General features: G+C 37.7%; 1 protein-coding gene across 1 annotated transcript in view; it reads left to right on the forward strand.

Annotated features, from left to right (window-relative positions):
* The window catches only part of LOC149080488 (uncharacterized), a 60678-nt gene extending 44670 nt beyond the window's left edge, over positions 1-16008 (forward strand). Inside the window, exon 2 of the mRNA XM_089238659.1 lies at positions 14175-16008. Within this exon, the coding sequence (XP_089094785.1) occupies positions 14631-15836 (1206 nt within the window). The 5' untranslated portion in view covers positions 14175-14630 and the 3' untranslated portion in view covers positions 15837-16008. The remainder of the gene's footprint in view (positions 1-14174) is intronic.
* Positions 16009-23986: the final 7978 nt, after the last annotated feature.

Genomic DNA, 23986 nt, shown 5'->3' on the forward strand with positions numbered 1-23986 from the left:
AAAATGGGTGACCGTTAAAAAGAGGTTTGAAATTCATACTTTTATATATTATACAACTGTAAATTATTATTTGTCCGTAAAAGAGGGAGTATCCGTCAAGATTGGGTTTTACTGCAATGCAGCTTATGAGCACGAATTTGCATACTAAGTGGAGCCAACTTCAGCTTGGCGAAACTAATTTAGCCAATCCCGAGTTGTCACGTGACGTTAAGAAATAAAAAACCCCGGTGTTTCACGCGAAATTCCACGGTTGCTGATAAGATCCTAAGCCTAAGGCTACCGGCACACTACGGTTCGTCTGGTGCGGTTGATCTTATCAGCAACCGTGGAATTTAGATTGGGCGAAATTCCACGGTTGCTGATAAGATCAACCGCACCAGCCGAACCGTAGTGAGCACACTTGAGGAATACTGCTGTAATGGAAGTTGTTGAATCTACATCATATAAAGTACAATAATGTATTTTTTTCTTTCAAAATTTTGATTCTACTAACACTTCTCATATTGACCGATTGTCATAACTTAAGGAAAAGACACTACTGCCTACTCATGCTTATCAAGAATGCTATCCATATCTACAGTGATTACGACAATATAGGCAATAAAAGAGAAATTTTGGTATCACAGTCGACGCCCGATATAACGACCCTTTCGTCCCGTCGAGAACTTGGAGCAAGGTCGTAGTGAGAGGGGGAGACTTGAGGGTGTGGTCGGGTACTCTTTTGGATGAGGTAACTAATTGGTTTTTTGCTAAAACGTTATAATCGGGATCCAATGCATTTCATTCAAGTGTTCTAAAATATAAATCTCGATTTTAGCGTAATCACGTTAGTTTATGAATGTCATTATAACCGAGTTTTAATATATGCTCATGTAGGGAAGCAAAAAAATTTCACTAGTTAGAAAAATTTAATTTTTTCTTCATTGGTTTTTTTTATTGTTATCAGTGCAAAAGCGCCAAACAAAGAATTAGCTTCTGTCGAATAGAACTTCACGATACAGTTCTACGAATTTGTCTTTTCCCCTCATTTTCATGGCAACCTGAGAAGGAGAGCAATTCCTTTGTCCAGTGCATCCGAAATCCCATCACCCTCCTTGTCAAACCACTTAATAGACAATGGAAGACAGCAACCGCAGGTCCAGCCGAACCGTCATCAGGGTGTTCAAACCTTTGCAATACATGATGGCAGCTTTCCGGTTACCCCAACCGTCCAAAAAAATGTGGATTTTCTCGGTTGAAAAAACCGCGCTCAGCGGTTGCAGTTGTATCTGTGCGTTGACAGAATAAAACTATAGATGATGCCTTCCCCCCCAACCTCAACCGCCTGCAACCGCGCCGTAGTCAGGTCCCGGCCTAACAGATGAAATAAGTACAATTATATACTGTGTTTTGCCCATAGGGCAAGGATATTTACGAAAGCTCCCTTGAAAAAGGATCCGAGTTTTCGAAAACTTATTTTTTTCTCTCGTCCTCCCATCACCCCCTTATGGCCATTCATAGACCCCCAATCGTGTCTGAAGCTGGTATCGTCCCCCTCGAAGAGTCCGATCGCCCACTTAGGGAAACACTGATTTAACTGATCAATCATCCATGAGCATTTGACACGATATCGTGAAAATTAAATTTTTTGTAAGACAAATTATGTGTGACTTCTTCAAAAGTTTATATATTTTGTTTCTCAGATAGATAATGATTCCCTAATATACATATATAAATATGTTTTAAACTATTTTTCCTGAAGTAAAAAAAAATACTGAAAAATACATACACACAAATGAATTTTTTGCGCAGTTAAATGCGTGTCCGGAAAATTCACCGCCAGCAATTCACCGACAACAATTCACCGCCGGAAAATTCACCGACCAACAATTCACCGCTAGGAAAATTCACCGACCAACAATTCACCGCCATGCAATTCACCGCTAGGAAAATTCACCGACCAACAATTCGCCGCCATGCAATTCACCGCTAGGTAAATTCACCGCTAGGAAAATTCACCGACCGACAATTCACCGACAACAGTTCAATGCGAGGGAGTGAGCGATTGAGTGACCGAGTGAGTCAGTGATTGAATGACCGAGTCAGTGATTGAGTGACCGAGTGAGTGAGGGACCGAGTGAGTGACTGAGTGACCGAGTGAGTGAGTGACCCAGTGAGTGACTGAGTGACCGAGTGAGTCAGTGATTGAGTGACCGAGTGAGTCAGTGACCCAGTGAGTGACTGAGTGACCGAGTGAGTCAGTGATTGAGTGACCGAGTGAGTGAGTGACCCAGTGAATGACCGAGTAAGTAAGTGATTGAGTGACCGAGTGAGTGAGTGAGTGACTGAGTGACCGAGTAAGTAAGTGATTCAGTTACTGAGTGAGTGAGTGACCCAGTGAGTGACCGAGTGACCGAGTGAGTGACTGAGTGACCCAGTGAGTGACTGAGTGACCGAGTAAGTGATTGAGTGACCGATTGAGTAAGTGATTGAGCGGGTGAGTGAGTGACCCAGTAGTGACTGAGTGACCGAGTGAGTGAGTGAGTGACCCAATGAGTGACTGAGTGACCGAGTATGTAAGTGATTGAGTGACCCAGTGAGTGACTGAGTGACCGAGTAAGTAAGTGATTGAGTGACCCAGTGAGTGACTGAGTGACCGAGTAAGTAAGTGATTGAGTGACCGAGTGAGTAAGTGATTGATCCAGTCAGTGATTGAGTGAGTAAGTGATTGATCGAGTCAGTGATTGAGCGGGTGAGTGAGTGACCGAGTGAGTAAGTGATTGATCGAGTCAGTGATTGAGCGAGCGAGTAAATTGGTTAGTGAGAGAGGGAGTGAGTGAATTGGTTAGTTAGTTAGTTTTTAACCTAGTAGTGTCACAAATGATTAAAAAATCCGATTGTTCCGAAAACGTATTTATGATGAAGTGTTGATTTGAAGACACTTGGATCGGGCGTCCTCTTCGTCGTGGTGGTCGTCGTCAGCCGCGCTTTGGCATCGACATTTGGAACTGCTTTCAAGGAACGCGTAACGATTTACCAACAATTCTATAGAAGGATGGCATCGAGCGTTCCAACAGCAATTATCTGCTCACCACCCAGATATATGGAAGTTCATCGGTGCCATAAAAAGAGAACAGAGTTTGAATGAAGTTCGGATGGTGCAAATTGTAAGTGGACAAAACCATCACATTGATTAGGAGAAAGAAATACCGGGACTCTGCGCAGAGATTAAAGAATTTACCCTTGACCGAATTCCGAAATTTTATGGGGTCCCAGACTGGATATACCTTGGGCTTCCACTATCGCTAGGACCCCTGGAAATGAAACCTTTTAATTTCCCCATGAAGGTATATGTGCAATAACCCGGGTACCCCGACCCTGTATGTTGGGAGCACTGGTGATATATGTATATTTTACGTATACATACCTCTCGGCATGACCCCCACGAGGGCAGGGCTGACAGGGGTCGGAACGTTTCTTATCGCTTTTTGATATTTTCACACTATAAATTAAGTACAGAGGGGCCCGTGAAAAAGCTGGTTTGGGGGCCGCCATCCATTTCAGCTTAGGGGACCTGCTGTAGGATGTGGGAAACTCGGGGTATATGCACATTACTTGGTCCCGATGTGTCAAATGGGTCCCGATATATGCAAGAGTTAAATGAAAACTTGACCCCAAAATCGTAACCGACTTCCGTAACACAAAAACGTAACAGATTTCCATCACTCAAAAAACGTCACCGACTCCCGTAATAAAAAAATCGTCACTAATTTCCGTTGCATAGGAAGTATATATATACACATATAGTAAATATAGAGTACATATACTAGATACGCACTAAGGCGGGTTCCTGAAAGTTCATCACGTGAAATCGCGGGTAACAGCTAGTTCAGCATAAAAAAATCCATTGGTTACTGATGATCAGCGATGTTTTTTATAATATCAAAGTGATAACAGGAGATGATTTTAAACATTTTTAGGGGGTTGATTCATCGCGTATCCACTTACTTTATTATCTTTTAATTCTGTTATTATCCCTTTTAACATTCCATTAGAAGTTTCTGAGTAAAACCGAGTTAATGGAATTTTGTTGAATATACTATCTTGTATTGGGCAACAGCAAATTGTAATTTATACAAATACAAGGCCACAACAGGCAAAACGCCCAGCGAGGTGGCTGAGAAAAAGATGCCCACAATAAATATGGATGTCATATATTTCAAAAATACAGCAACCCGAATCCGTATCATCTGAATTTCTTCTCATAAAGTCATTATTTAAACTTTCCACCATATCTTTAGGACATGGCACTTACTCACTCAATAGATCACTCACTCACTAGATCGCTCACTCACTTAGCAGCTCGCTCACTCACTCACGGACTGACTTACTCGCTCATTGAATCAGTAACCCACTCGCTCACTGAATCACTTACTCACTCGGTCAATCAGTCCCTCACTGGGTCACTCACTCACTCAGTAACCCAATCGCTCATTCCCTCGCTAACTGACTCGCATCGAACTGTCGTCGGTGAATTGCATGGCGGTGAATTGTTGGTCGGTGAATTTTCCTAGCGGTGAACTGCATGGCGGTGAATTGTTGGTCGGTGAATTTTCCTAGCGGTGAACTGCATGGCGGTGAATTGTTGGTCGGTGAATTTTCCTAGTGGTGAATTGCATGGCGGTGAATTGTTGGTCGGTGAATTTTCCTAGCGGTGAATTGCATGGCGGTGAATTGTTGGTCGGTAAATTTTCCTCGCGGTGAATTGCATGGCGGTGAATTGTTGGTCGGTGAATTTTCCTAGCGGTGAATTGCATGGCGGTGAATTGTTGTCGGTGAATTTTCCGGCGGTGAATTGTTGTCGGTGAATTTTCCGTAAACCAGTTAAATGTTTAATATAGGTACAGTAGATTCTCGCTAATCTGGCACATATCAGACCAGGGTATGCGGCATGCGGGATTACAGGAAGTTAGTTGAAAAAACCCATTCAATAATATAAAATTCTACGCATACACATGAAGTGACATGTGCTCGAAGAAAATATGCCAGATTACTGGATGGGCCAGACTAGGACACGACCAGATTATAGAAAGTCTAGGTATATTTTTTCCCCCAAAAGACACCAGTATTATACAAATCATGTTCATTTAAACTTTCAAACTATGAAAAAAATGTACTTTTTAAATGTGTTATAGCTATTAAAAATCGCTCGACATGTTTTGAACTTGAAATTTAAAATTTGTTGCACACTTTTTTTCAACTCTTCAACAACAAATTACTTAATAATGCTATAGCTGCTTCTATCCTATGGTGTTTACATCCGTATCAGTAGCACTGAAATACATATAACAATAATATAACACCCGTCTTTGCTAAAGATTGACCTGATGTAAATCCAAAAACTTCCATTTGGATAGTCATGTGTAAGAAAATCAACAATGAAAAATACAAGAGAAATGAAGAATGGAGATAAAAAATGAAGAGGTAGTGAAAAAAGTATCTTTTGAATGACAAAAGCGCTAGTGCTGCTCACTTGTTCTTTCAAATATGTACATATACAAAAAAGAATTATTTTAAGAAAAAGGAAAAAAATTGAATTTTATGAGAGGGAAATAGAACCTATGCACTGGGTCGTCATCAGGGGGAACCCCATGCATGGTTCGAAAAGTGTAGGCGTTTCTGAAGGGTGGCTATGCCTAATTGCGTTAAAAATGCCAACCCTTGTTCCCCAACGCCTACCATATCAAAAAACATGTTGAACGAAAAAACGACAATGAAAAAATGTTAAAATATTCAATATTAGAAGAAATATATACAGAGCTTCAGATTATAAGCTCAAAGAAGCATGAGAAATATATATTTAAAGTTACAGGAATATAATTACAGTGAATATTTTACAAGGATTATAAAAAACATCAAAAATAAATTAAAAAGTCCAAAAATGTAGTCAAAAAATCACCGGACATACCTCAAGAATGGGGAGACTGTTGGTTTGACGATTTTTCTGGAAATGTCGTTGAAGAAGGCGGTTGGAATACTGTTGCCAAATGCAGTTTTGAAAAGATTGAGGAATGCTGTACAGGAATTCAATACAGCACTCCTCAATCTTTTCAAAACTGCATCTGGAACGGCGTTGGGGAACAAGGGTTGGCATTTTTAATGCAATTAGGCATAGCCACCCTTCAGAAACGCCTACACTTTTCGAACCATGCATGGGGTTCCCCCCTGATGGCGACCCACTGCATAGGTTCTATTTCACTCTCATAAAATTCAATTTTTTTTTCCTTTTTTTTTAAATAATTCTTTTTTGTATATACAATGAAACCTCGATAAGTCGTCACCTCATGTTATCGAAAAATTATGACGTCTTAAGCGGAGTGACGACTTAAGCGAAGTGCCGTCAGTTTCAATGTGCAATATTGTAAAAATCGTATAAGTTTAAAATATTATGACGTTTATCAAACTATGAATAAAATTACAATATTAATAAAATTTATATAGATTTCAAAAGAAGAAATAATATATTGTTTTACTTTTTTTTAATCTCATATACCTTAAGTTATTATAGTAAAATATACTGAGATACAATTTGATTAATACTAGTAATTTTTAATTTAGACTAATCAGAGCAACTGTTAGAATAGTTAGATTCTCTTCCAAACAATTATTGTACATTAATTTTACATATATATGAAATTTGATTTTAGTGTTTTAATTCTTCTTCAGTAGTTCATGATACAAGGTATTCTCGAACACAAGACCCACTTTTGACTTGAGGGGAGCCCTGGGCACAGGGAAAGTAAACATTAGAAGACCTCAACTTCGAAAATAATGTCTGTTTTCCAACAAAGATATTTGGTTTAAATTAGTAGGGCCCATGGAGAAATCAGGTATAGCTCGAATAGTCTCTAACGTTTCAAAAACCTTAGTCGGCAAATGGACTTCCCGAGCTCAACTTTCGTTACTTAAACTGCTAAGTTTCGGTGCATAGACTTTTATGATGACTTTTGAGCATATGACAATGCTGATAACCTGTTAACAAGCTTTTTTTTTTTTTTTTTAAATGAGAGCCATAAAATAAATCTGCGCCTCTCTGTCAAACTTTTTCATAGTGACGAGTTAACCGAAAGTAGCGACGAATAAACGAGGGTTAATAACATTGTTGTCTGCCGCTGTGGTGGTCGAGTGGTCATAATGACGGACTCGCATCGCGGGGACCCGGGTTCGAGCCCCACCACAGTGGTGGTCAGCTGAAGTTGGTTTTCTGTGGTTCCCAACTTCAAGGCGCAAATGCGAGCCGATCTCCCCGTTAAAAAGTCTCGCCACAGAGAGCAACAGTCCTACAAACAGTACAAATATTCAGTCATTACACTACACTCACTTCACTTCTGAGATATAGATGGCAGCACTAAAAAAAATCATATGCAACACTAAATACGCACTCAGACTGTTAGGTACACATACTTACACTTCCGGCACAACTCACTAGGTAGTAAATTGCCCATGGCGATAGACCTGAGCTGTGCTCGGCTTCAAAAAAAAACAAAACATATTGTTGTCTATGAAAGCTGGAAGGGAAGATGGCTGAAGAAAAACGATGACTTGACCGGAGTGACGACTTATTAGCGTGACGACTTAACGAGGTTTTATTGTATATATATATATACACACACACACACATAGAAATGAACTTTTAACAATATTTATATATGTATGTATGTGCATATATTTATACAGGGTGACTCAGGAAGGATGGGAAAAACTCTCTTTAAGAGGTGATAGTACACACCAATACAAACAATTGTTATCAAAGAATGCATGGTGTAACATGAAACTGCCGCTCCGTAAACGTTAAAACAGCATTCCTGTTGAAATTTATCGGGAAAAAAAGAACACCATGCATGCAAATGTAACCTGAGGGAAGAAAAGAAACCGTATGCAAATCTGCGTCACAGTGAATAAAAGGCGCGGACGCCAGCCCTGTGAAGTTATTCCAGCGTGCAATCGTTCTAACAATTGTAACGTACGGGAAATGGCGCACTTTAGTAATACTGAAAAAGCAGACATGCATTTCATTTACGGAGCTGCAAACGGAGGTGCCACAGAAGCAGCACGAATGTATGGTGAGCGTTTTTCCCAAAGGCGATTGCTCAATCCGAAAACATTTGTGTCAGCCCGTTCCCTTGTGTCCATTGCGTTGTGTTGTGTATATATACACTGAAGAGCCAAAAAAACTGGTGTGTTCCTGGAGCCACTTTGTAGCAATTCTGGACGTGTGGGGTGTCGCATTGTCCTGCTGAAATTGTCCAAGTCCGTCGGAATGCACAATGGACATGAATGGGTGCAGGTGATCAGAGAGGATGCTTACGTACCTGTCACCTGTCACAGTCGTATCTAGACGTATCAGGGGTCCCATATCACGCCAACTGCACACGCCCCATACCATCACAGAGCCTCCACCAGCTTGAACAGTCCCCTGTTGACATGTAGGGTCCATGGATTCATGAGGTTGTCTCCATACCCGTACACGTCCATCAGCTCGAAGCAATTGGAACCGAGACTCGTCAGACCAGGCAACGTGTTTCCAGTCCTCAACAGTCCAATGTCGGTGTTGTCGGTCCCAGGCGAGGCATAAAGCTTTGTGTCGTGCAGTCATCAAGGGTACACGAGTGGGCCTTCGGCTCCGAAAGCCCATATCGATGATGTTTCGTTGAATGGTTCGCACGCTGACACTTGTTGATGGCCCAGCATTGAAATCTGCAGCAATTTGCGGAAGGGTTGCACGTCTGTCACGTTTAATGATTCTCGTCAGTCGTCCCGTTCTTGCATGATCTTTTTCCGGCCGCAGCGCTGTTGTAGATTTAATTTTTTACCGGATTCCCGATATCCACGGTACACTCGTGAAATGGTCGTACGTGAAAATCCAAATTTCATCGCTACCTCGGAGATGCTATGTCCCATCTCTCGTGCACCGACTATAACACCACGTTCAAACTCATTTAAATCTCGATAACCTGCCATTGTAGCAGCAGTAACCGATCTAACAACTATGCCAGACACTTGTTGTGTTATATAGGCGTTGCCGATCGCAGCGCCGTACTCTGATTGGTTCCATATCTCTTTATTTGCATACGCATGCCTGTACCAGTTTTTTTTGGCTCTTCAGTTTATAAGGTATAACCCAGGCAAAGATTTTACACAAAGTAGTCATGCACGAGATGCTGGGAATTAAGTAGTTTATTTACACTGTAGTTAATTGAATTAATGCCATTTGTATTTTCATATTACCATTCTTATTAAAAATACAATACAACTCCATTCAAAAATAATTAACAAATTCTTCTGTTGGCCCCCAAAACATTTAAGTTAGTTACCCTAAACATTATATGACACATGATTTCATTACACCTCAGTTGGCCCCCTAAAAATTTAATTACGCGAGTACCTACACTAAGTCACATATGGGAGAGAGAATATAATCCATGCATCACTCACCAGGTTCATTGAGAGACCCTCCTCTCCACTTAGTAGCTCATAGCAGCATTGCGTCTCGATCCTCGATTACCCGAGCTTCACACACTTCGGTCCTGATTATTTTCTGGCTCCTCTCGCTCCTCATGTTTGCTTCACTACTCCAGCTTCCTTTCTCTCTAACTCCCTGTATCCAGATTTTCTCTTGCCATTTAAGATTTCATTTCGGACGTCCCAGTCTCTTGGAAAACTCCACCCATTTAATTTGATTTGATATTTTACCCATCATCTTTAAGTTTCTATTCGTTTCTTGAAGGTTTATTCATAAGATTGGCCATTGCCGATCCATCCCTAATTTCTTTGTCCATGCGACTCCCTCTTCAGGACCCCGAGAACCCCAACGGCCATGGTCTAACCTTTAACCTACATTGAAACTTCCCATGACTAACATACTCGCCAATTTTAGATCCTCTGTTATACTTTAATTGCATCCCTTAAATAAAGGGATTCTATTTCTACTTAAATGGCCGTCATCTATTCTCAATCTTGAAATTTTTCTTTCATTCGTTGGTCCCCTTTATTTCCTACGATTCACTGCTTTTATGAGCGGGTCCGTTCTGCTCATAATTATTCGTAATTATTTGAATATAAAGGTAATTAGTTAAAATTGTTAATTTATTTAAATGGTTAATTGTTTAAGGATTATTTTGTATTTAAAAGATTAATTGAAAGGTGACTAGGTAACAGGTGTGGTATTGAGACTTTGTGTTTGGTAACTTGGCTTTGGGTAGTTGTAAAGAACACGTGCAGGGCGGCCACGAGTGATATAAGATTATGTAAGAAAGGAAGAACGTGCTTTAAGCCAACTGCCGATGAAGCACAATTCATCTGGCAAGGTATGAAGCTATGAAATAGAATGTAGGATGGAGAATACATGAATAGTGGATGTCAATAGATTCGGGACCTTCACAAGATGCAATTTGAACGCAACTTGAAAAGAGAGAGGGTATTGAAGAGTGAGGATATTAGAAAGAGATCGAATCGTCATGTATAGGCCACCCTTAAGCAAACTGTCGGTACGACTTTCACACGGGTGTATAACCGTCACCTGTCATGCTCAAGGCTTGGTGACAGGAGAAAGGTGTTTTTCTAAAATACGTGAATAGGAGCTGTTACGGAATGATATTCGATTCCTGAGGCGTAGGTGTGGAGAAGTTAGGGAGAGCGAGAATAATGAAATGGTGAAATTAATGAATAGGAAGGATATTGCTCGCTTTTAGAAATGGATGTAAGAGAGGAAATATAAATGCAAAGCGGCATTGCCAATTAGAGCACCTGTGCTCTGCTTGTACCATGGGGGTCGCCTTAGGTATTGATATCATGGAGGAAAGAATAACAGGAGGTGACGCGACCAGCGCCTCCGTTGAGAAAGCATGGGGAATCTGGGTTGCCAGATGAAGCCAGTGATCGCTCTATTAAAGGGACCAAGTAAGCCCAAACAAACCGTGGCTTCCCACGCTTTCCTATGAGAAACATCCCCGTTTTTAAAAATCATTTAAAAATTTACTATTCACTTTAGGAACTCGATTTTTTCCCTCAAATTTTTTGGATATATTTATACAATTGAACGAGAGCTTTTACAATTTTAGTTGTTATTTGTTTTCGAATATTAACTTCAACAACATGGAACGCTTTGCAAAAATAACCAAAATTTACCCATATCTTGTGCCACAAAATTTCTTCTCGGCATTTTAATTTTAAAAAAATTATGCTAAAGCATGTGATACCTCAGTGCTGAGAGAGAGACAATGTTTAAAGACACTTGAACAAGCGGTGTTTGAAAAAATCTGACTTTTTTTGCGAAAAACATTATATATGCAAAACATTAGCATATATAATGCCTTTCAGCTGTTTAAATTAAAATATTGTAGAAATACTTCCCATTCCAGGTAGAACAACCAAATCTCGTAAAAAAAGTTTTTTATTTTTAAATATTTTTTTCTCAATACATCTACATAGCGGAAAGTTCGGATGGGCGGCATATATTTCCAGTAATACGTATTCAAGAATATGAGAGTGGAACGGAAGAAGGGTGGCGAAATTTGTACAGTCTACAGGCAGCAAAACCATAAATACACAGTGGCGGACGACGTTCGAGCACTTCCAGTATTTTGAGGCACGGGGGCGGAAAAATGCTGTTTGCACCGGACGGCTGAATCATGTTTGCCCGGGTGGCAAAAATCCTAGCTATGGCCCTGTCAGAAGGTGCTCGAGCACCTCAGAACTGATTCAGAAATCAAAATTCCTCATGTAAAGCTTAAGACGAGCGCCCACGGGCCTCGAACACTTTCGAAATGTCCCGGATCTTTGATAATGATGAACGAAACAAAAAGGCAAGATAAACAGTTAAAAGAAAAAAATTATGAAATTGCATTTTATTGCAGCTTCATATTATTTTAATTAATCATATTCCCATAGACATTAATGTGATGCATCAAATTTTTAAAATAAATTGAAGCATTGAACTAAAAACTTATGACGAGTCGAGAGTGAAAAGTGATCTTCCCCTTTTTCAAAATAAATTAAAAATATAACAACTCCTTATATAAGGATAAGATTTTATTTTTCCCCTTTATTAGATCATGTAGATTACCTGAAGACGCATTAAATGGTCATGGTGCTTAAATTTATTTAGTTATTAATATTTTAAAAGAATTCGATCCGGCAAAACACATGTTAAGTATAGGGAAAAGAGCGGTTTGTTTGGGCTTACTCGTCAGCCCATAGGGTTGCCACAACGGCTTCAATTTTCGTTCCTGATGTCACCTCCTGTTATTCTTTCCTCCATGTATTGATATGAAGGTGACCGGTGCACGTAGGCATTCGGATTATTTAGGAAGGGGCGAAATTTATTAGGGATGAATGGCACCGATCTTCTCCGGAATGGTCACGCGAAGGTCCAATCAAATTGCCCTTACTTGAGGCCGCAAATTAAAATGTAGCACGGAAAGAAAAATTGCAAGACGGAGCGAATCCTGGGTTCTAGGGAGGAGCCGAAGAGGATGTAAAATCAGGAGGCTGATGATGAATAGAGATAGTAAGAGATATAGTAGGATAGAGATAGAGAGTAGGACGGAGATGGAAAGTCAGAGAGAGTAAGAGAGAGATAGAGAGTAGGACGGAGATGGAAAGGCAGAGAGAGTAAGAGAGAGATAGAGAGTAGGACGGAGATGGAAAGGCAGAGATAGTAAGAGGGAGTCAGACTCTAGATATAGTGGAGAGTCGCGGAATATAAAAAAAAAAAGATATAGTGCCGCCCTAGAGAAAGTGCCGTGCGGAAAAACAGCAGCAGCTAAGATGGCAAGGCGATCACACACGAGGACTGGGGTGAGTACACCACTCTATCGATCCCTTAACCCGTAATGTCCAGTTAGGTAATTGTTGAATTCGTATATAGTGATAACGTCTCAGATACAGTACAGGTTAATTGCATTGGTGCTGATCGCATAAAGCAGTAATTGTTAAGGAGATACATTATAGTCTATATTGATGTCTGCTGTGTTAAACTTCTCTATTAAATAATTTTTAAACTTCTAACTTGCCTCCGTGCGTTTAATAACTGGATTATTGTATGTTAATTAGGTTTTATAGGTTAAACACAACGCAACTGTACGATCGAATCTTGAGAATGAATAATTGATTAAATACTTAGTAATTAAGTAAAAGTCAGCATGAACTTTTTCTCCAAGACAACACTCCTCGGACGACCCTTCTTGCCTAGGGCACCCCTGAAATACAACCGACCAGATGCTTTGTGACCCTGTTGAATGGCGACTGTCCCATCTACATCGGTCTGCGATTGTATTTCTTTTAATTGGGACTACGTTTCCATCGGCTTGGACAAAGCTTCTTTCATTGACATGATGCCACTTACTTTAAACCCTCAAGAAACATGTGTACCATCCATAGACAACCATTCTTATTTACGTTCCTATTATTCAATTATTTGTTTACTGTACTATAGTATATCGGTTACTGTCGCCTGCTTTATCGGCGCCTGGAAAAACCTACAGCTCTTTATAATTAAATAACAAATTTAAATACTCCAAACTATCAATTTTGAATACATCCGAAAATAATAATTTTAAATATATTCCCTCTATTCTCTATTTCTAGTTTACTAGCACAAGCTAATTAACATTTGCGCACTTGCATCTACAGCTGTGCGAAACGGGATCCTTTCTTGCTTCCCGGTCTGATGCACTGTGACGCAGATTTGCATACGGCTTGTTACATTTGCATGAATGGCGTTCTTTTTTCTCCCGATAAATTTGAACAGAAATACTGTTTTAATCTTTGCGGAGCGGCAGTTTCGAAACGCGCTAGCGCGTTTGCGTTTCATGTTAGACCATGCATTCTTTGATAAAATTGTTTTGCATTGGTGTGTACTATCACCTCTTAAAGTTTATCCCATCTTTTCTTAATCACCCTGTATGTATGTATATATGTATGTATTTTTTGAGATTATTACATTAACGTGCTAGATGATTAAACTGATATCTGTATAGTCATAATTATGTAATATACTTTATGATCATATAATTAATTTCAAAAACTCTTGTTTAACGCGCATTTATGACATTCATTACTATAATAAAATATAATACTGTTCCTGTAATGCTTTTCTGTGATACCAAAGTACTTTTCTTTCTTTTTTCCTCCAGGATGGTTATTCAAGCTTTTACTTCTATAATATTTGCTGGGAAACAGTACTCTTATGAAGAAAACATTAATTATTCTTACAAAAAAGAAAACTCCTGAAGAGAATATTTTGTTTTGTGCCAACTTATAGAAATATATAAAATAGGCTGGTGAACGGAATGAGACTCACATCTAATGTTCCAAGTTCCAATGAAGCACAACTGGTGACGCTGAAATGGATATTAACCCTTTTTTATATTGCAACGGAGTTACACAATTTTATGTGATGTAATACAATTCTGTCAAAGTTCAAATTGGTTGTGAAAACTCAATAGACACATGAAAGGCTCAAATACTGCAATCATAGCATAAATGCTAGTTTATTTAAAAAGGTTAATCATTGAATAACACTCAGAAAATCTATGTTTGCGCTGTAAAAATCTGTTATCTGTAGTTTTATGAAACTAGAAAAACGCTGAATGGCATTGCACAACAAAGAAATTTGCAATTTGGAAGAGCATTCTAAAAAACAAAGGTCCTTCAGTCCAGGGGGAATAATGTCAATAGTGAGTGAAGATGAAGACCATGAAAAGAAAGCAACCAACTCACTAATAGAACATAGTGTTGAATCACTCAAACCAACCGCATTATCTACCAGAAACACATCATCACCTTCTGCTATCACTCTCAATACAGATTTAACTGTTAGGGCAGATCGCAAAATTTCACCTCGAATAATTGTACAGAAGAGTGAACACACGAATTCTATTGCATCGAAAATGTCCAAATCACCGAAGCATGTAGCGTGGAAGTCTTCAAAATTTTTCAGTCGAAGTATGGCATCTGGTGAGCTTTTGAAAAGTTTTAAGAAACTGTCCACTGCAACATCTTCTGCATCATCTAGTGCTTCATCGGAAGAAACAAATGCCGATATTCAGTTAACGGGAGAACCAAGCAAAATTACCAATAACAAGTCGTTTAAAAATCGCTTCAGCTCTTTGAGAAGAAAAAGCGGTAGTGACACAGATGAAATACAAGTAAACGAAGACTGTTTGAAGCAAACAAGTGAAGAACTAAAGGGTATCGTTTGCAAAAAAGAAGATATAATGTCTCTGATAAATGATGTTTCTAAAGAACGGCCAGTCCCTTCTCTTGGAGATCTTGCAATATCATCGAAAACTGGGACACCCGTTCTGAAATCCCCGTCTTTTAAGATACCGTCTACGTCATTGCTTCTCAGAGGGAACTTGCGTACTTCACGTTCGAATTCTTTAGATCCAGTCATTGTTCCAAACGAGCAAGTCTGTCCAAGGTCTAAAGGTAATATAAAAATTCCGATTCGAACAGTCGTACACCCACCATCTCATCGAAATTCAACATTTACGCGAAGAGTGTCGGATGATTTGTATGTCCAAGAAAAATCATTTTTGGAAGTCATTCCTGACACAAGACGCAGATTATCTGGTCCTCTGATTGAAATAAAAGAACACAAAATTTTGGAAACGAATGAGGAAAGCGAGTCAGCCGAAGTGATTTCTAAATCTGATGAACCAACCGTTCAGTGGGATGAATCAAATTTCGTTGATCCAGCCTTACTAGGGGGTGCTATTGAAGCATTTTTGAAAGGCATGGGTCCATCAAGTAGCCCTACATCAGAGAAACGCGTATCTTTCAGAAAGTGTTAACTGCATATGGAATTAAATACTAAACTACTTCAATAAACACCTGCAATGGTTTTGCCAAAATGTTGTTAAATTTATTGACAAATGATTACAATCAAGTGTTTTTTGTAAAACACGTTAACAAAAACACTAGGCACTTAACATTTTTGAGTAAAAATGTAAATGGCATATCTCACATGGGAATAAAATTATGATTAAAAAAAGAAATTCATATTTAATCACTCTAACAAAATTATGAAATTACACAATAGTTAATGAATAAAAAATTAATCATGAAAATTCGTTCAGAAAAAAAACTATTCAAATTTTCACGATTCCACGTATGATTGAAAAAGGTAGGAGTACCATCTATAGAGTCAAAATAAATAAGTACTATACAGGAATAAATTCGGTTGAGAATTTTATTTCCTCATCCGGGGACTTTTTCCTTTACCGAAATTCCGTTTCGGCTTTTTCTATTACATCGAATTTATTTTTATTTTTGTTGACTATATTTTCTCGATGTATTGCTGGTGTCCACTGCAGTTTTCGGGCATCTGGAAAAGTGTAAACAATGATGGCATCTCTGCGTGTCGCAATTAATGTGATTAGTCAGATTAGACAGCTTTGATCAAGAGAACTTTTCTTTCTTCATTTCGTTTATCCGCGCTGTACAGTTAATCTTGGTGTTTCAGAACTCGTCCACCGGTTTACTATTTTATGTGATTAGCTAAGTGAATTTCCAAACATGCCGAAAATGTTATGTGAACTGGCAGGCATAAGCTACTAATGGCAACATAACTCTTTAAGTGGGAAAGTTGAACTTTTCGAAAAGCTGGAACGTGGAAAACTAGAACGAATGTTGTGTGAAGAATATGGAATTAGAACATCTAGCTTTTACGATCTTCGGTAAAAAAAAATTATTTTCAGATGCACGCAACGCTTATACAGAATATGTTTAAAGGATGATTAAAGGGATCTTTTTAATTGAGTAACGTTATCGAATTTAGAAATCATGATTTAAAATTAAATTATCTATTATTATATGCATTACAAGATGAATGAGAATTTATGAAAGAAATAATTTCGAATAGTGAAAACTTTCAATATTTTCGGGGCCTCAAGTTTCACACAGGGACCCAGTTAATTTGAGCTGATCAGCGACGTCAAAATCATGATTTGACTTGCATGATTTCACATCTCATAAACCCGAAATGAACAGAATTCGGGAGCCATCTGTTTTCCAGTGGGGGAGGGGAGTCGAAGTTATACGCTGTGACGAACGAATTTATGAGATTTCCAGGTTCTTCAAACGCATGTTCTTTTTGACGTGATATTTAGAATGTAATAAAAGGTTTTTATATCTCATTTCATAAACTAGCACAAATCAACTTTGTCATTCATTCTAAAGCCGGGATTACACTATAAAAGTTTGATAAAAGTCCTTTTATAAAACCTCAAAAATTCAACCAATAAGCTTATCGGTTGCATTTGCTCGAATGCAACCTATGAGCTTTATTGATTGGATTTCTTAACTTTTATAAGAAGGACTATATCAAACTTTTAAAGTGTAATACCGGCCTTAGACCGGAATCACACTATAAACGTTTGATAAAAGTTATTTTATAAAACTTGACAAAAGGAACCAATAACATTATCCGTTGCATTTGTTCAAATGTAACCAATAATCTTATTGGTTGCATTATTCAAGTTTTATAAATGAACTTTTATAAAACTTTTATAGTGTAATCCCGGCCTTAGACCAAGAATTAATTGAGATGCTCGAATGAAATATTATATATTTTATTAAATTACGTTGTGGTTTTACGTTGTAGATTTTAAATAATGTACTGTAGTATATTATTTAAAATCCGCCAATATCTTGCTTGTCATTTTCCCATGTTGAAATTTTCTTGACGAATACGTTTCTGCCATGAGGGTGCTAGCGTTCCCTATGCTCAATATTAATAGGGGAGGGGAGATAGGCCAGTGGTAAGGTGCCTTGAATATACCGAGCGGACTCATTGCCCTCCATATATCAGTAGCAAGATCAGTTTTCAGTTCGAAGGGGCGTGTAATCATTGAAAAAAGACGGCATAGGGAACAGTCATTTTGGCTGTAGCGATAATACTGATGTCGTACTTTGCTCAAAGATTGTGGATAAGTCAACGTGGGATTTCCAAGAACAGTGGGGGGGGGGAGAGTTCCAGAGTTTTCATTGCAGCCAGTGGAAATATAATGAAATTACACGTTACCGGACAGCTTGTTTGTTTCCACGTGACGTACACGTTCACAGGAATACTAGAAAAATATCTAGACAAAACGTTTCACTGAAAAATGAACAAAATTAATGAAAACTGGAATTTAATATGAGAAATAACTTCAGAACTAATATGAACTGATAATAATAATTTTGGCTGATTAAAAGAGACAGTTCGAAATTTATTAAAATTCTCAAAATTTATAAAATAAATTACACCCCCCCCCCCCCACAAGCTGTTTGATTGAGAGCCCTGAGTCAGACACAGCGGCCAATAAAGATGGGTATACAGTGAATTTAGCGTCAAAAACGGGGCTACAGTGGGTGCTCAAGCATTCATGATATTTTGCAACACGCTACTGAGCACACCCCCTCCAGAATTTACTCAGAAATCAAAATCCCCCCTAAATTAAGCTCAAGACAGGTGTTTCACGGGTGCATAACACTTCCAAAACCTCTTCATCCCAAATGAATTTAGTCCCGATCAATGACGTCAAATTCACGCTGACTCGCATCATTTCCCAACTTCAAGTTCGTGAAATTTCCAAGCGTGTAAAATGTCCGTTCAATCCATATTCACGCAATATTCGGGATCCAAAGTTTTTGTGTCAAATTTCAACTAACGCAAACCAACTAGTTTAGCAGTTGGCTAGACCATGGCTCCCAGATCCTGGAACGGGGCCCCAAACCTGGCTTTTCATGGGCCCTTCTATAGTGAATTTATAGCGTGAAAAACCCAAAAAATGACGGTAATTGTCCCCGACCCAGGGCCTGAAGTCCCGTCAGTTCCACCCGTGTGGAGACCATTGGATAGCTTTTGTGACGAGTTTTTTTTTATCTCAATATAAGAACAAACCTGAGAAACGGCATTTAGGTATGGCTAAAAATGGTACTGAGAGACTTAAAAAGAACTGAAAACAAAATCAATATGAACTGATATTGGAATTTTGAATGCATTGCATTGATGCTAGTTAGGGAAATGCCGAAATGGAAAATCATTTTTAGGTGGGATGATTATGTTAGGGGGAATATCTTTTTTTTTTGATTAGTTAGAAATCTAAGAAGCAAAAATGTACGTGTCTATCAACATGTGAATCTGAATTGATCGCTCTATCTGAAATATCTATCTGATTATGAATGTTATGTCTGAACTTCAGTGTAACTGTGTTTTCTTGAAAAAATCTTGTACCATTATATTCAGATATACAGTGTGAGATATAATTATAACTCTTAAATTTTAGTGAAATCACAAGAAAGAGCGAAGTAAAAAATATCAAAAATTTCAAGCTGCTTTATGACGGTGCAAAATAACTTTATACCAAATATTGGGAATTCAAAAAAATATTTTCGCACTATTTTATGGAAAAACAAAAAATATAGTATAGAAAAAATAAGATACCTACTGATTTTTGAGGGAAAGAAAATTCAAACAAATTACGTATAAATTTACCAAAATCAAATTTTTCTACAACCACTTCTGTTGCCAGTCAAAGCAAAAATGCGATTTGGCATGGATTCAACCAAATTAACCCTAGAATACTAACCAAAAAAAAAGCTGATAAAACTGCATGTTAACTGCCTAATCTAAGGGGCATTTAACACTCTCATTAAATACTAAAGATTCATCATTCCAAACCAGAATTTGTGAAGTTTCCGAAAGACTTGCACACAAACTAAGCACACACATGGAAAAAGCAAAACAAATGCTAGAAGAGGTGACACCAATTTCATTGAAATACAGTAGACTCTCGGTAACTCGACGCGTGGATAACTCGACATCTATTATTCCCTTGGTTGGGTCAATACTAATTTCAATGAAGGGGAACTCTCTAACTCAACCACAGAGTAAGAATAACATAGAGAGCGCGCGAGGGGTTACAATATGAAGCAAAGATCCGGAGTCACGTGACTCCGGTCAAAAGGCTGGTCAGGGAATCTCGCTTTCAATGCTTTCGTTATGGCTATTCGTATGACGATCTACACGCGCTGTCTTATTTTTGATTAGAATGGCCAACACTTGCGCAGCTTTCGGATGTTCTGAATGGTTTAGGAAAGGGAGACCAGTATCCTTTCACAAGGGAATACTTTTTTGCTCATTCCCCTTCTTATAAATTAAAAATTGGTATATTAAATTGACGATTCAATGGATTTCTGACGTATTTGCAGTTTTTAACGATTCCATTTTGGATTTAATTCAATTAAAGTTCCAAGTTTTGGTAAAATTCAAATGTCATGAGCCATTATTAAATGTTTTAATAGAATTTTTGGTAATAAATGATTGAAGTAATGAGTTTTATTAACTTTTAACTGAAATATACGTCTCCGCAAGATTTGGCGAGCTAGTGAGTTTATTCGAGTTTCGCTCAACTTGAAGAAAATATGCTTTTCAGAATGAGGAATTTATGGCAAATATTTTATTTAAATAGAATGTAATGAAAACTCACCCTCTAGACAATGGCAGTTTTGCATAAAAATGTACAACTACCTCTAAAAATAGTATTTTTACCTCTCTTCACGCTTGAGATAAAACTATTACAGAAAATAAATTTTTTTATTGATTAATTTGTGTTTGCGTTGTATGTGTGAAATTGCCCTCAAACAAGAAAAATCAATTAATTAATTGATTAATTAATATTCAGTCAATATCTTTATTAGGACCGTCTGAGTTGAGATCGGAAGTCACTATGTGTACCTCAGATGTTAACTTGAAGAAAGAATCATTCTAAAAACTACTTAATGCCTAAAAAAAATGAAGATTCACATATGTATACTTCTGGAGCGAAGAGGTTACACATATGTCACATGTAACATACATTTACGTACTCTAAATTATTACATATATACGCTACACGAAATTTCATTTCTTATAATTTAGAAAAGTACTGACGATGTGGTTTTGCAATTTTCTTGAAAAATTCATTTTATTCCTGAAATATTATTATAATATAATATTACATTTTTGTGTGATAAGGTTATAAAAAGTTTTTCAAGAATGTTGGAAATGAAACTTTTACTTATTATTTAAATATTTCATGACTGAATATGGTATGAGTGTGAATCTGTTACATTACATAACATAATATGATGCATTATAATTATATACTCAAAATAAATGTATGATTAGAGTAATTTTAATGTTCTTGGAAGATAATTTTTATGTTTTAATAACCCCTAGTTAAAATAAATTTTCGAAATTAAAAGTGACAAAGTGAATGAGAAGAGAATATTTGAAAATATAAATGACATAGACTGTATATATAAGAGATAGGTTATATAATAAGATTTAAAAACTCAAAAGTTATTAGGAATTATCCCTTTTGGAAAATAAAAAATATTCGTTTTTCAATATTTGTTTATATTATAGAATTGATTTTTTTTTCGAATCCCTCATTCCCTAAATATTTTACAAAAGAATGAATGAAATTCATTGAACAAATGAAGGAAAGTTTTCATCAACTCGATCGAGTCAAATTTCGTTACAGCAACATCCTAGCATTAACACGAAATCACTATGTTCTGCGAAAACGAGCCAAATGTAATAGCGCAGAACCTGTTCTTCCCCCGACAATACTGCTCATCTTTTCTTCACGTTCGACAAGTTTTATGAATAGTGTGTGCGGTCTATTTATATCTTTAGTCTATGAACTCAACGCATGTTTGGCTTAACTCCGATCAAGTCGACTACAATTTTTGTCCCTTTACTACGACTGGTTTTTACAATTTCCCATGTGCTACCATTCTAAGAATTTTTTGACGTTGTCCGTGGGTACTTCGATAATCCTTTGTTTCTTTGTTCTATATGAGGGGTCCCTTTTTTGCGCTATGGGTGGGTGGGGGGCGTGCATGTGAAGAATGAATGTTTGAAGCCTCTTGGCCGGCCTATCATTTTAGTGGCGTTTTCAGGACAGATCTTTCATTCTTTTCATGGCCAAAAGAAGTGTGGTGTGATCCCTATTAGATGTTGACAATTTCAACATCCAATAGGGATAAAAATCTTATCTATTGTGAATTTTGATATTGCCTGTTGCGGAGAATGTTTTTGGCGGAACTCGGTTTTACGATTTCTTGGAAAAGGAATAAAAGGAAAAGAGCTAAAGCCTGGTTATAGACGCTGAATATGTCATTTGGTTATCATTGTGAGTATCGACGGCCGTGAATGCAATGGCTCCACGCGAACTTCATATACTTTAACTTTAAAATCAAAAATTCAAATTTTCAAAAAACTAGAATCGGGAAAAACTAGGAGTGAACTCGCCGAAGAATATGGAGTTGCACGGAACCTATTTCAACATTTGCTAAAAATGAGGGAAATTTTTTTTCAGCATTTGAATCTTCTTATGAACCTAGCAGAAAACGCATAAGAAATCAGAATTCACTGATGTAGAGGAAGCAACTCTTTTGTGGTTCAAATCCCTCCATCTCACTCAATCCCATTATCAGGATCAATAATTCGAAAGAAAGCAAAAGATTTCGCAAAAAGTCTCAATTGAGGAAATTATTAATTATCCTAAGTATAAAAACTTTTTACAGAAAATTAGACAAAAAAATTTTGAATTTGTGGATGTTAGAATGGACGCAAAAATTTATTTTAGATGCAGTTGAAATGATTGATTCTGCATGGAACTCGGGCGAGAGTGCCACGATTTGGAACTGCTTCCGTCATGTTGGTTTTTGTTCTGAGTCTTTGGAAAACGATTATTTCTCCAAAAATGAATCCCAGATTAAGTAGGGAGAAAGCATAAATAGCATTATGGGTGACTGTATCGACGATGAATTTGTGAGTGTTGACTCTGATCTTGTAACTTCAGGACTTTTAGAGGACGACGATATTCTAGAATCAATCATCCAAAGCAAGTGCTTCATGTTTCGAAGGAATAGAATCGCGCGCGCACACACACACACAGCAAGTTCAGATGAAGAGAAGTATCTGCATCATCTTTCCATGATGCACTAAAATCTGTAGATGTGATACGTCACTTTTTACGCAGTCAGGAAAAAGCCGAAGAATTGCGGTATAAACTGAGTGTGAGTAGTGTAGAAAAATTTTTGTTTTCTCTTCGGAAAGAAAAACACACAAATACACTTGATTATTTTTCATGAGGTAAATTTGTTTTATACGTTTTGATTCTATTCTGAAACAACCCCGAATTAAAATTGATGAGAATTAGCATTTTATTTAATACAATTGTTAGAATGTATATAATTACGTAACAAAAACGATTGGACGAAAAAGACCGGCTGAGAAAATAAGAGATAACTTCTTAATTTGCTGCCATCTAGAGCTTCGTCACTTTTTATGCGTTGAATTATATCTTGGACAGAAGTCAGATTATTTTAGGCTTTTTTCTAAAGTTCAGTTGAAAGTTCATTTTTCCGTGCCATCTTTGTGGTTTGGCTAGTCGTTGGAACTTCAGATGAACTTGCAGAAATTCTGTGTGTGTGTGTGTGTTTGGGAATATTTTATTTTTATCTTTATGTAGCTTGATAAGCTGAACTGGCCATGGACAAAAATCTGTTGGTTTTTGTTTTTTTTTTGTTGCTGTTATTAATGTTCATTATTTTGGTGATCTTTTGGGCTGTCTTTTTTCCTTGGCCTGGCTGGACATGATGCATGGTTCGCCGGCTTGAATTCAAGGCAATTTACGCATTGCGGTAAATCTTTGCCCGGGATTTTGTCGCACTAGCCTGGCGCATGTTGATTGGTGCATTTGATGCATCGATAACTAATGAGTCCATATCGTAAACATCGATGACACATCATTTCGATTGATAGCTGGAGAAGAATTTCTCGATCGTTACTGGTAGTTGAGCAAGTTGCTTAATTTTGAGAATTTTGAAATTCTCAGGCGATTTCTTGAGATCGATTTTCCAAGCTGCCTTTCGGTGGTCTGTTTTTCACTGTTTGCGAGACTTT

The sequence above is a fragment of the Pholcus phalangioides genome, unplaced genomic scaffold (genome assembly GCF_987345545.1).
Source record: "Pholcus phalangioides strain wild (caught in Gottingen) unplaced genomic scaffold, Ppha-v1.0 ptg000011l_1, whole genome shotgun sequence".
NCBI classification, from domain to species: Eukaryota; Metazoa; Arthropoda; class Arachnida; order Araneae; family Pholcidae; genus Pholcus; species Pholcus phalangioides.